Source organism: Episyrphus balteatus, chromosome 1, assembly GCF_945859705.1.
Source record: "Episyrphus balteatus chromosome 1, idEpiBalt1.1, whole genome shotgun sequence".
Classification (NCBI taxonomy): Eukaryota; Metazoa; Arthropoda; class Insecta; order Diptera; family Syrphidae; genus Episyrphus; species Episyrphus balteatus.
The window spans coordinates 20417958-20433047 of NC_079134.1; the positions used below are offsets into that span (position 1 = coordinate 20417958).

The 15090-nt window shown below is 28.8% G+C and overlaps 1 protein-coding gene across 1 annotated transcript; it reads left to right on the forward strand.

The window, feature by feature from the left end:
* Positions 1 to 258: 258 nt before the first annotated feature.
* LOC129905591 (protein spaetzle 4) lies at positions 259 to 13642 on the forward strand. The gene is made up of 3 exons (XM_055981105.1): positions 259 to 370; positions 11565 to 12775; positions 12845 to 13642. The coding sequence occupies exons 1-3, from the start codon at positions 320 to 322 to the stop codon at positions 13281 to 13283; spliced, it is 1701 nt and encodes a 566-aa protein (XP_055837080.1). The 5' UTR covers positions 259 to 319; the 3' UTR covers positions 13284 to 13642.
* Positions 13643 to 15090: the final 1448 nt, after the last annotated feature.

The window sequence follows — 15090 nt, forward strand, 5'->3', positions numbered from 1 at the left end:
TAAATCTTTTTTTTTTCTTCTTTTTTTTATAATTTTGGTGCAAAAAAAGTTAAAGTTGATTTCGAAAGTAAAAATCGCACAAAAAAATGTAAAATGTGTTCATGATGATGTTTTCGGTGCATTTCTTAAAGAAATTCACGTGTGAAAGTTAAAAAAAGAGTGTATACTAGTACATGAGAAAAATTGTTAAAATTTTCAAAAAGAGAAATAACAAAAAAAAAAAAAGTTAAACGGGAAAAGTGTTAATATTCAGAATCAGTGAATGGTTTAGAAAAAAAAAAAAGAAATATTAACATCAGTAAACAAGGAATACATACAAATGCGGCATGTAAATATGGACAGAGGATTTAAATTTGCAAATAAATTTAGGGTAAGTTAACAATGTGAGATTCTTTTTTGTTTTTAGTAAGCTTCTCTCTAGTAGCTAAATAGAAATTTTATGATTGACAACTTCTATTTGCTGCGTTGTAGAGTTTTATGAGAGTTGTGTATGTTAATTTTGAGATTTGTTTTTATTTGCATTCATAAAGAAAAATGTATAAAATAGTACAAAGTTGCTTATAATGGAAAACAAAAGAGCTGACATGCAAACCTTTTTTTTTTAAGAAGCGACCATTTATGTTGCATTGTTATGCTAAATGTTATTTTCTGAGTTAACATATTATTTAAAATAAAAAAAAACTTAAGCACAAACAGAAAATATAGGTGTTATATAAAATAGTTGATGTAAGAACTTTTCGAAAGTACAATAACATTAGTTTTTGGATTTTCAAATTGTTTATGTTTAAAAGAGAAACTGCCTTAAAAGTTTTGTGTAATAACTTTGGAGTGAGTTCCTTGCATCACAAACTTAAGATAAAAAAACAGAAAATAAATAACCAAACGCGTTTAATGGTCGTTTGATTTAAATTTCAAATTATTTCACTAAATATGAATGTCTTATTTTGAAAAATTTATTTTATTCTTGTGTATGCACTCCACGTACCCCTTTTATACGTAATTATATATAACTCTTCTTTATATAGTGATCAAATTTATTTAGAAATTTTTGAAAATTAATGATATTAACTGGAAAGTCTGTAGTAGAAACTCTTAAATTCATTGTGTGCCTAATAGGACACTTGTTATACGTCAAGAAAAAAATTGATGAAAATTTGTATCATTAATACTACACAAATTTTTGCTTATGCTGAAAAAGGTTCTATGTGCTGTTGTAGTTACAATTTCAAAGAATTGTTTTGTTTTCAAAAGCTTATATTTGTCTCTTAAATAACGAACTTTTTCATAGTTGATCTTGCAAAATTGAAAATCTTAATGGAAAACAGAGCTTATTTAAGTGAAATAACTCATACAAAAATGTTACTAGAAGTAACTTTCATTAAATAAAGATTAAAAAATTTAGTCAATCTGTTACCTTTCAATACGAGATTTTTACTTTGCCTATTTTTACTTGCGACATAGGTACTATAGGGCAAGTTTAGAATTCGGAAAAAAAATCGCACTCGAGATAATAATTTTACTTGACATTACGATAATGGAGAATGCCAAAAAAGTGGGTCCGGCAATTCTGTCGGTCTGTCCGTCTGTAAGAACCTGGAGCTGCAGCCTTAACTAAGGAGCGATTTTCTTCAAACTTGGTAGTTAACAGTTCTTGTTGATTCCCTAGACCCTAGAGGACAAATTGAATTTTTTTTTTAAGAACCAAAACTGACGGTACCTGTCATATAACGGAAATAGTAAAGTTAATTTCTTTCAAAAACCGCTCTTACGATTTTGATTAAAATGTGTGTGTGTAGCGTAACACATAAAAGCTTCGTTTGGAAATAAAAAAAAAAATTGTGTACTGTTTATTAACGGTACCTGCCATAGAACGGTTTTTTTGATTTATGAATTTCTCGTTAACAACATAGCAGATTTCGACCAAAATTTGTATACATAAATGTTAAAACAATCATTATAAATATTATTAAAATTTTTCAAAAATAAATTTTTGGATTTTTAAAAAATATTTCAATTTTTTTTTTTTTTTTTTTTTGAAAAATCAATTTTTTAAAAACGTTAATTAATTAATTTTATCGAAATTTCGTTTTTATGTGTTGAATAATATTTCCTTAAAAATGGCATACCAACTTTTTTTTTTTTGAAAAATGTTAGAAAATTTTTATATATAAAAAATTAATTTTTTTTTTAAAACGGCTCTAACGATTTTCGAAATTTTTCTTCTAAAAATTCCTTTTTATGAAAGAAATCAAATGGCATACTTGGTTTTGTGTATTTACAACGAAATTTAATTAATTATAAAAACAGATTTTATTTTTTTTTAACACTACTTATGAAATTTCCATAATTCAGTAAAAAGCTTTAACATTAGAGTTACTTTTACCATAAGAGCAAGAACGTGCGACCCCAGTCGTGCATTTTATTTTTATTGTTAGGATTATGGATTGTTGGATATTGTGTGGATATTCAAAAAATTGATTTTCGTTTTACAATTTTATAAGGTATTAAAAGTTCCATATATGAATACATAATGTAATACTTTATGTAATTTATATATTTTAACAATATACCGTCCACTTGTTCAAGTCAACCCATTTATTTAAATACATAGGTATATATACAGGGTGTCCCAAAAGTAATGGATCAAACGAAATATGCTGATAGGCCAACTTTAGGGCTCTCAGAATTTGGTAACTTGTTCACCTCAAATCCTTACGGTTTTCGATTTAATGCAGTTTTTGTGAAATTTCGAAAAATTTCGAATTTGCAACAGTATTTTGCTTCCTCCGTTCATAATTGATTTTTGTTTTTTACAATTCTTTCACTAAAACATTGCCTAATAATAAGAAATAATTAATTAATCAAAATATTTTTTATTTCATTCGTCATTTTGCTGCAAATTAATTAACAGTTCCATGTTTTATAAAAACTCAATTTCTTACTTTTATTTCAGAGCAACACCCTGAAAAAAATTTGTATGGTGTGGCACTGGTTTATTATTTTGAAAACTTTCCATGTTATTGCAGTTTTCAAAAATGTATAAAAATTTCCAAAGTTGAAATTAGAACGAAAGATATTACAATTTGAATGCAAAAAAACAGACGTTTTTAGAGCAAAATAACAAACAAAAATCGAGGCTTTTGTTCAAAAAGAAATAAACAAACAACAGTCGAGAAAATGTGTTTATTTTTCTTTGTTATTTTTCTCGGAAAAGCCCTGTTTTGTTGCTTTTAAATTGTAATATCTTCAGTTCTAACTTCAACTTTGGAAATTTTTATACATTTTTGAAAACTGCAATAACATGGCAAGTTTTCAAAATAATAAACCAGTGCCACACCATACAAATTTTTTTCAGGGTGTTGCTCTGAAATAAAAGTAAGAAATTGAGTTTTTATAAAACATGGAACTGTTAATTAATTTGCAGCAAAATGGCGAATGAAATAAAAAATATTTTGATTAATTAATTATTTTTTATTATTAGGCAATGTTTTAGTGAAAGAATTGTAAAAAACAAAAATCAATTATGAACGGAGGAAGCAAAATACTGTTGCAAATTCGAGATTTTTCGAAATTTCACAAAAACTGCATTAAATCGAAAACCGTAAGGATTTGAGGTGAACAAGTTACCAAATTCTGAGAGCCCTAAAGTTGGCCTATCAGCATATTTCGTTTGATCCATTACTTTTGGGACACCCTGTATATAATTAGTGCATAGTGCTTTAACATAATTACTAGGGCTTTCTTCTTGCAGCTGTTAATAAGAACAAGTGGATAACCAAAAAGTTTAATGCTTTTATTAGAGAATTCATGAAATTTTCTGAACATTTTCTACCCAAACGAAATGCATGCCAAAATAAAGTTAATACTTTGAACTCTATCTACACTTATGCTCCAGTTTCATGATTATTTCTCAAAAACTTCAAAGATATTTGATACATTTTTGATTCGAATTTAGCATATCAAAATTAATCACAAAAGTATAGTTTAGTTAATCGAAAAACTAAATATTTAATTGTTGAATGTTGTAAAATTTTGTATTACTTCTAGTTACACAACTTATTTAAAATTTTGTTTCATTTTTAACAATAGCTATTAAAAATTACATCGCTAACAATTTCGATGAAACTGGGGTGGATGTTTATTTCAATAGAATTGCATACTAAGTTTTTCTCAAAAATTTGTATTTACGTACGTCTATCTTAAAGTCTAAGATGGTGCATAGGATGACCTACCCACATCGTTATACGAGTTGAGAGTTACATTTTTTCTAAAATATATGTTGTCTAGCCATTTTAATTTTTCGAGTTTCTTTGAATATGCGACCTTGCTTATATGTCAAGTCTTAGAGGTTTAAAAAAAAATTGATGTTAGGTAAAATTTAATTTTATTTAGAAAAGTTAAATCTAGTTAAACAAAATGAAGACTTTATTAATGAAACAAAAATTTTAAAAATTGAGCTCCATTACACTGCAATAATAACAAATAATAAAAACTGAGAACTATTGATTCATACAATATTATCCAAACCAACCTCGATTACTAGTGAGATACTCATAAAAATCATATAAGTACAAAATAAAACATGTGTGTGCGATCTCCAAGATTATTATGTCAGTGTGTAATTCAGTCAGCACTTCATGACACTTTAGACATAAGTAGACATCATAAAATCAAATCGTATCATCACTACAGCATTTATAGTAACCTCATGCACTGAATACCTGTATCTGTCTCTAATAACACATTTGTCATATATCCAAGTGATGTTTACCTACTCTGTTTTTTTTTTTCCTGTTATTTACTTCTTTGGTCATTGGTACACCATAATATCATTACTGAGTGCACTTTTTTTAAAAGCAACTTTCTTCCTTCATAATGTTTGCACTTGTTGCTCCCAACTCTGTAATAGTACACAATTAAACAAGTTTGAAGTTTTATTTATACTTCGACTTGATTTTAACCAATAGATTCGTTCACTTCATTGTTTAATAATTTTTTTTTTATTAAATCTTCTTTCACATTAATGCTTTAAATAGAAAAGTTTACATTGGTTGTTTATGTAGTTTAGAAAAGGCTTTATTGCCTTAATATAGTTGAAGACGGTATGATTTATGGTTCTCCATAACCATTACGAAAAATGGGTGTGAAAAAAAAAACTGTTTTAATAGTTTTGGGAGTGAAAAAAAAACTTGATAATATTTTTCATTTTATCTTAGTTGGTACTTTCTCTTTTTTTAGACAGATTAAACTCCCTAAATCGTTAATAACAAGAACAAAAAAAAATAAGGTTTGCTTCTCAACTCTTTTGTTTTGGAATTATAGACCATTAAATTGAATGAAATTTACACCTTTCCGTTATAGCATTCAAAAAAATTGTTTTGCTAATTACATTACAGTACAAAACAGTTTATTTGACGACAAAAATTTAAATAAAATTGGCATAACAACATGTGATAGTGTGTGTTTTGTGAATATGCCAGCGTGATATTATTATTTATTTTGTTTTTTTGTTTTTTCTTTTTTTATTTTGTTTGTGGTCTCTTGGGCTCTTTTAGTTTTGTTGTTGAAGGTACCGACAAAAAGTGAAATTTTAACTTTTCCTTTTCCTTGCACTAATTGTTACCTTAATTGATACACAGACCATAATATAGTTTTTAAATGATTTTTGATTTACGTTCGTATAGTTGAAGTTAGAAAGTTTTCCGAATTAAAAAGATTTGTTGAACTTAAATGTAAAAAAAGAGGTCAGTCGATGGAATTAAAAATTATTTTTGTTTAAATGGATGACTATTTAAAATTAAATGATCATAATGTGTACTTACCTAATAGAATTATGGTTGCATTTGCAGCATTTGTTATTAGATTGGGATAACATATACTCATAACACAATATGAACATATCAAATAAAATGAACAAATGAGATATGATAATGAAAATTCGTTGAAAACATCATTATATCAATCAATAAAAATATGAGTTTACTAATAATAAGAAAATGCTTTAAAGAGTAACACGTCTACAATTAAACGTTCAACTTCAGTTTTATTGAATCACAATCACACGACATGAAACCTTTGTAACAGATTCTAACGTCATTTAATTTTCCCAAATATAGCCGAGTCGGTGTTATTTCATTTCTTAAAGATCGAGAAGCAACTTTGAATAAACATACTAGACTGATTCAAAAACAAATTTTTTTTTTTGTTCAAAGTAATATTGTTGAAAATGACGAAAAAAAATACTGTAAAAGTTTCAGCCCTTAATATTAACATTAAGTACCACCGCATCGCAAATTTCTATTTCCCATATGATTTACATGGGAAAGATTGTGTTTTTGAGTTTGGAATTTTATAACTTTTTAATGGTTCATAAAAAAGGCTAGATTAAATCATTTTCTTATATAAAATTGAACGCTCGATCTACAATATGAGATTATTTTTAATTCGATAACCATGTAAAATCCTGAGCTGAAAATAAGAAGGTTGTTGATTCTTGCAATATGTATTAATATCTTCATCAAGAAACCTTATTTTTACTTGAATAATATAATTATCTCGCTAATATAAAAGGTTTCCGATTTTAATAAACAAAAAAAAAACAAAACAAGTTTAGGAAAAAACTGATCAGCTTTAAGGACGTCAAATTGAACAAAACCAAGAGTTTAGCTGCAAATATAAATAAAAAATAAAACTTAAGCCCTATTTAAAAACAAAAAACAAATAACATAAACAATTTAAAAACAAAAGAAATAAAATTGAGTTCACACTAAAATACCACCCACCAAGAAAAAGAAAAACAATTTTCCGATTTCCCACATTATTAAAATTCTCTGCTGCACTTTGCTCAATTTTATCGCCATTAATGGTTTCCTGAGTACAGTCGGAAAGCCAAATAACATCCATCATTGTCAGTTGGTCATTTTATTTTATTTAAGTGCGCTAAATGATCATTCTCCATTCAAAGAAAAAATGTGCTGTTGTAGCTGTCTGTAGATCTGTTAGTAGCTGTCTCACAAGTTTATAAGAATTATAAAACAACGAAATGCTTTCCGGCTTTCACTCAAACCAAGACTAAAAAAATTCAAGACAAGACATTATAATGTGGTGCGCGCATGTGTGCGACCGGCATAACGGTCCGGTTAGTGGTCAATAAAATCGACAAAATTTACTAAAAAAAAAAGATTCGGGAAACTTTCCATTTCAAGTGATGGTTTGTTATTTTGTATCTCTTCGAAGTATAAACCAGTTGCGAGGGCATCGTATTGCCATCAGGGGTAAAACAGCTAAAGAAAGAATAGAGGCGTCTATTTGCCGGTAGCAAGTTACAACTAACGAATGTTATTGCAAGTTTTTTTTTTATAGTATTTTGATGCTGCTGACTCCTTGGTCAATAAAAAAAAATATACTCTTGTATAAGATGAACAATCTCTGCGTCTATGTGACAAACAAGAATTATAAACAAATTTCTGTTAGATAACAATTCTGAGAAAGATTGAGAAAAAAAAATATGTAAAATTTGTGCTAATCAATATTATGTAAGAAGTTTACGAGATTTATTTTATTGGTTTATTCATATTTAAAATTTAAAACACACGAATCCAGTTAAGATGCTGCATTATAGTGAAGGTAAATGCAGGTGATGATGATGGGTTTTTTTCGATAACGATTGAAAGAGAAATTATTTCGGTTAATAAGAAAATTGGAACACGTTTATTGTTTTTTTTTTTTACTTTTGAACTTCTTCAGATTCAGAAGTTGAATTGGTAAAAATGAAAGTCATTGAAAGTAAAGTTGTGTCTGATATTCATGAATTTATTATTCCATATCAATATATGGCTAAGAAACTTTGTAGCGTTGTAAACAAATTTGTCTGAACACTATTTTTTTTTTTTTCATTAAATCCTAATCCGCTGCTGAAGCCAAAAGAAATGTTCCATACAAAATTTCGTTTTGCTTTTCTTTTCTCTAGCGAAAAATTGGAGAGTTTTCACTCATTTGTCACTTACTTTTTACTGTCCTCTGATGATATTTTTTCGTTAGCATTGAAAACTTGAAAATTTTTCGGCTCATAAACAATCAGATAACAACATTGAATTTTTCAATCAAAAAAAATGAAATGGTAACGGAGTTACTAATAACAGAGTTACGCGCGACAGAGTTACGGCCGTCAAAGTTACGCGAAACCGAAGTTACGAAAAACTATAGGTACGAATTCTAAAGTTATGTTAGTTAGCTATGACATATGATTTTTGGGTTGGCAACAATTGCGAGGAACGATATGGAATTATGAAACATAAATAAGAGAATATCGATACGCAGGTGCAACATTAGTTGGACAAATAAGAAGTTAATTTCAATTATGTCCCCCAAACTTACATAAGTATACTTATGTTTTTTTTTCTATTTCAATGTTTTTGCGATCTTCTCACAAAAACAAAACCATATATGTATATCTATACCTATCCAATCAAAATTTTACAAGATTAAATAACACCCATTTTCGCTTTACTTATTTAGTTCTGACCAATGAGAAAAATGTTAATCTCATGTTTGTATTTCCATAATTCCATATCGTTGCTCGCAATTGTTGCCAACCCAAAAATCACATGTCATAGCTTAACATTACTTTAGAATTCGTAACTCTAGTTTTTCGTAACTTCGGTTTCGCGTAACTTTGACGGTCGTAACTCTGTCGCGCGTAACTCTGGTATTCGTAACTTCGTCGGTTTCCCAAAAAAAATTATTCTACACAATAACAAAAAATAAATTGCACGACTGGGGTCGCACGTACTTGCTCTTATGTTTAAAGTAACTATAATGTTAAAGCTTTTTATTCAAGAAATTAAAAATTTGATATTTTGAAGAAATTTCATAAGTAGTATAAAAAAATTAAATCTGTTTTTATAATTAATTCAACTCCGTTTTAAATTATCTTAAAAAAAAAACAAATATGCCATTTTATTTCTTGTATAAAAAGGTATTTTTAGAAAAAATTTTTCGAAAATTGTAGGAGCCGTTTTTTAAAAAAATAGTTTTTTATATATAAAAATTTTTTTACATTTTTCAAAAAAAAAGTTGGGATGCCATTTTGAAGAAATAATTAATTTACACATTAAAACTAAATTTCAAAATTTTTCATTGATCCGTTTTCAAAAAATTGATTTTTCAAAAAAAAATTTTGAAATATTTTTTAAAAAACCAAAAATGCGTTTTTTGAAAATTTTCTAAAATTTTAATATTATCTTTACTTACACACTTTTGTATAAAAATTTTCATTTAAATCGGGTTAATGTTGTACGAGATATTCAGAAACGAAAAATACCGTTTTATGACAGGTACCGTTAATAACTGTACAAAAAATATTTTTTTTATTTAAAAAGTTGGCTCTTGTGGGTAATAGTACACACACAAATTTTAATCAAAATCGTTAGAGCCGTTTTTGAAAAAAATTAACTTTTCTATTTTCGTTATATGGCAGGTACCGTTAGTTTTGGTCATAAAAAAAAAAATTCAATTTCCCAAAAACCAAAAACTGCTAACTACCAAGTTTGAAGAAAATCACTTCACTCGTTTAGGCTGCAGCTCCAGATAGAGACAGACACACAGACAGAATTGCCGGACCCACTTTTTTGGCATTCTCCATCATCGTAATGTCATGTAAAATTGTTATCTCGAGTTCGATTTTTTTTACGAATCCTAAACTTGCCCTATAGTACCTATATCGCAAGTAATAACAAATTCAAAATTAAACGTCATTTTTATTCATAATTGATTTTGTTTTCTTGTGTTTATTCGTCTGTGAAAGAAGCAGAAATGTATGTAGTTTTATTCCTCTATCAAATGTTTAATTCTAGGAGTAAGCTACATATATCTAACTGTTGAAAAATTGATTTTCTCTTTATCTGGGGAATAAGTACTAACAGACTGTTTAACTGACTATTGAAAAATTGGCCCTAAATAAGAAAACAGAATTTACAATTTTGAAACGATTTATATTTCTTCTGAGTGTTTTTTATATAATTTTTTTTTTAATTTAAAATAGATTAAAGGCGCCATAGGTCTTTGTTATAAAATTTTCATTCAAAAATCGCTATATCGAAGAAGTTGAATTTTGGTCAAATATGAAGAAGTCAAAAAAAACATTTCTTGTAAAGCAAAATATGTTTTTTTTGCAATACATTTTTTTTATTTCCATTCATTTTTTTTTTAATTTCAAATAAATTTTTCTGGTCTATGTTCTTGTCTTAACAATGTAGGACTGGAGAAATTTTTTTTCTAATATAAATTTTTCATGTATGAAATTTGTTTCCAGAAATGTATTGCAACTGTTTTTTTTTTTTAACGAAAACCCTTGATGAAATAAATAAAAAATATTTGGTTACAGAATATTTTATATAATTAATTGACTTTTTCGCAACAATTATGGTCATTTGCATGACCATAACTTGTTAACTTGTTAAATAAAATCAATCGGCAATATGAACTTCACAACTGAATTTCTTCAGATCCCAACATACGATTTTCATAAGACTTCGAAGTATTTTTGTACTTAGCCTATGCTATGTCTGGTCGCAAATAATTTGGCTTCAATTGCTTTGGACTTCCCTAGAATACATTGAATGTTTAAAAATAATTAAGGTATCCTGAATTTGTGTTGACCTGTACAAAATATAGTAAGAGAACGTAAGTCATATTAACACAAAATTCTAAAACAATTCAAAAATGGATGGATAATTATATCGAATTTTTTTAATAAAAAATCACGTATACGCCCGAGTGTATCGTATAATAATTCCCCCATTCGGCAACCGTTCCTCATCAAGTGCCACGCTAAAATATATCTACAATTATTGACAAATTAAACAAAACATATTAGGGTTGCCACTCAATATCCCGACAGAAACCAGGGTTGCCATATGTGTTAAAAATAAAGTTGTTTTTTATCTTGTGAAGTTTGATTTTAAATTGTAACCACAGTGTTATTTCATGAACATTGACACGAACGAAAATACTTCCTAGGGTTGCCATGATGTTGGAATGTTTTTTTTTCTGTGTGTTTATTATAACAAACTGGGTAAAAAGACTTATACTGCAAAGCTCTGTGACTATATAGGGCATTATAGAGAATAAAAACCTTTTTTTTTTAAGCAGTATTAAATTTGCTCCCCAAAATTGATAATCTGATTCCTCATTATTGGAAGAAATGTTTGCCATGTCTACATGGCAATGTAATACCACCTTCATCGACACACTTAACTTAGTAAAAGTACATTTATTCTGTAACGAATTTTAAGTTTTAATCATATTATGGCAAGATCAAAATAAAAAAATGTAAGCCAGTAAAAAAAAAAAAACAAACATTAAAATATTCTTTCTCGTTAAATTGTTATTTGCATTAAATGACGTTGATGTTGATGCAACTTTCTCCTATATACTACGTTCACTTGTGCGATCGTTTTCATTTAAATTGTAGGCGCTGCTTCACTGCTGCTGCTGATATTCTGTCTTGTAACTGAATCTTTAATTCACAACTTGTTTTTCTTTCTTCTTCTTATTTTTTGCAGGGGCATTTCCTGTTCCTTTTACTTTTCGCAATTACAGTCCATCGATCTGTTGCGTTCGGTTTCGATTCAGCAAATTCATGCAGTCCAAATAAAATGTCACGACGTGGGAGAGCTCAACTGGTTGCTACAATACCATGTGATCTTTCCCGTCAAGCTTACTGCCATTTACCAGGAGCGGCATATCCATGGCATGCTGTGAGGCGATTTGTTCATGAGAATCAGGGTTTAATGAAGAGAATGTATGGGGATGTAAAACACATTTCCATATTGAGAACTGAAATACAAAATAATGATATCGATGTTGAAGATCTGGAACAAACAGCAGCAAGATATTCTAGAGATGGATTTCGAAAAACAAAAGTTATGCACAATCAATTTGAAAGTAATCGAAATAATGATGTTGTTAAAGAGCCACATTTTAGGCCAGTTTTATCGACTACAATAAAGCCAAGTAGTACAACTAGTAGTAGTAGTAGCAGTACAACTACCACTGATACTCCAATTACAACCGATGAAGCAACTCCTTTACCAACAGAACCAGGAACAACTCCCAATGATATGGATCTGACAACCACCACACAAAAGCTAACAACTCTAAAGAGCAATTCAACAACTGAAGGCTCCAAAAGATCAACATCCAAGTTAGATGATGTTGAATTCGATGAATCAGATGAAGAACTAAGTGATGAAGATGATACCAATCATGAAGAAAGTCTAGAATCAAATAGCGTCTATGAACCGACTTCACCAAGTTCAGCTTCTGTAGGGGACAACATAAAAATTGTTGATTCTCCAAATCTGGTTGTAAGCAATGCTTCAGCAACACTTTCCACAACCCTAAAAGTAGCTCCTGTTACTATTAAAAATGAACCAACTGCACCAACAACAGCACTCTACCGTTCAACCGAAGCAGAGCGTATGACTGAAACCATTAGCCTTATAGCAAACTTAACCAAGCTTAGAGTTAATGGGTTTGCAGCTACAACTCCGCTAAAAGCTACTGCTGTAAGCAGTAGTCCAAATAGCACCATTAACAGTGTACACAATCTCTACAACAATGCACCAACAGAACCAACCAACTTAAAACTCACAGAAACAAAGAAGCCAACTATTGCAGTACCAGTTGCATCAAAGCCAGTCCTTCGAGATGGTCAACTATTTCAGGACACATTTCAAAAGGAACCTGTTCAAGTTGGTAATTTAAAAGGAATGTGAGTATCCTCCTTGTATTACCAAAAGTTTCAAGTCATTATTTTTTTTTTCTCCTTCCATATTTTCAGAAATGCATGTCCTGTAAAAGAGGAAGTCGTTGCACCATTTTGGGCAAATAATACTAGAGGAGAAGTTTTAGCCCTTTTGAATCTGTATCCTTTCGAACAGTATGTTCATTGGGAGAAATGCACCCACGAACTACGACAAATGTACTGTCGCGATGGATGCCGCTGTGAGCAACAATATCGACTTCATCGACTACTTGCCTACGATCCACACAATGAATGTCGTGGAATATTTTCCGATTGGTTTCGATTTCCATCGTGTTGTATTTGTAAATGTTATGATATTCCATCGGAATTTCGAGCTACATCGAGGAGTCCCCGATCTGAAGCAGATAATCGACATCCAGCTGAGATAGCTGAAGCTGAAGTTAGAAAGGCAGTTTATGAACATGCTTCCGAGGATTGGTATAGACCTCGTGAGGATCTTGATTTGTATGATTAGAGTGTTTTTGTGATTGAGTTTAGTTTATTTTTTTTTTTAATATGTAGGTAATTGTTTTATTTAAGATTAATTGTATTTTTTAAATAATTTTATATCCTAGTCGAATGATGAAGAAACACAAAATTTATTTGTGTATAAATTTGTATATAATTATATCAATCGAATTGAGCGAAAGTACCTTGAACAAAAAATACTGATCTTTCCAACCAAAGTGAAACAGGATGAAAATATTTTATGTAATATGCAATTCCTGGAGATTTCGGTTGGAATAATGGTTTTCTAAATATTTAAGTAGCACTTTTTTATTGTATTTAATATAATTTTGTACATTTTATAGAAAAAAATAATACAGATTCTATCTGGCCATATAATGTATTTTACTCAATTTATTTTAATTATGCACCAGTAATAATAGCAATAATTAAACAAATTTACTAAATGATTATTTTGAATGTAGTTCAAGTTCTTACTCCAATTTAACGGCCTGCCAATATATTTTTTTATAAAGAAAAATTTCATGGTAATCATACACAAACATTGGTGAAACCAAACAATGGTTTTTATAATTGTTAAAACCTCCAAAAATATATTTCCATTGCAAACATATTAAAAAGCCAACATTTTTGGTTCTAACTTCTTCTTCTTTAGTTCTAACTGCAAGCAGAATAATACAAGAAATCTAATGGCTTTGAAGCTTCAATACACGGAGAAGAATACGGCTCTTTCTTAATCCCATCTTAAAATAATAATAAAATAAATGGAATCTGTTTAAACTCTTTCATTTCATCTCAATAAGATTTTATTCTTTAAAAAATTCGTGTATCGGCTAAGAATGAATTGATTTCTCATTTCTCATTGCGTGCTTATTGAAATTAAAAGATTAAACAAAAATGAAAGGATGATCACTTTAGTTTAAAAGGATTCTTTTTTTTATATTTTTGTGCTTTGTGCATACATTTTGCACCGTCGATGCTTTATTAATGTGCAAGGAATTAAAAAGATTATTCCACATATTTTGAGACGGCCGGCAGTCTTCTTGGCAAAAAAAAACCATTTGGTTTTAGCTTATCTTTTTTCTCCGTGCATGCGAAATTCTGTCCAAAACATCCTAGCTCGGAAATTTAGCTCGATCTGGGCATTAGACCTTGCAGCTTGTTAACAAGAGGTATCCTAGATTTTTTCTTTTCTGAGTTGTTTACAAACTGAAAAATACCCGGAAACTCGTCGATTTTCGATTTCGGTAAAAGTTATTTAATATTCATGACCACACAGCCAAAACTCTTCAGTGTCATTTTGACTAGTTGCCTCAATTTGACGGATATGAACAATATAAAGATGTCTACTTTCAGTATATGTATGATGGACACGGAAAATCCAAATTCGATAGCTTTTTAAGTTTTCCAAAATGTGTAGATTCCCCGAACACAAATTTTTTGATGATTGAATTTCAAAAACTGCATTACAGTTAAATATGCAACCAACAATAGTTTATAGTAATAGTAATGTAATGTTCTATTCTTCTGTGCTCCTCTTATAAAAAAATGGTTTTCTTAAAAATGATTGCCATGTTATCTTAAAATCTTTAAATTATATATAAAAAAAAAACATACATTTTTAAATAAGTAAAATATTTATTTAATTTTTTTTTAGTTTTTATAAAATGATATAAATTTATTTAATTTAACAAGTGAATATAATATCCTATATATTTATTTTTTATTGCATTAATATCTATTGTGTATTTTTTCTCTTTATGCATATAATATTAATATTATAATTGTATATTAAAAAAAAAATTTGAAAACAT

Coding starts and splice junctions, on each gene's coding strand:
- LOC129905591 (XM_055981105.1), top strand. CDS start 320: ATGCGGCATGTAAATATGGACAGAGGATTTAAATTTGCAAATAAATTT. Junction 371..11,564: donor AATTTGCAAATAAATTTAGG/GTAAGTTAACAA, acceptor TATTTTTTGCAG/GGGCATTTCCTGTTCCTTTT. Junction 12,776..12,844: donor GTTGGTAATTTAAAAGGAAT/GTGAGTATCCTC, acceptor CCATATTTTCAG/AAATGCATGTCCTGTAAAAG.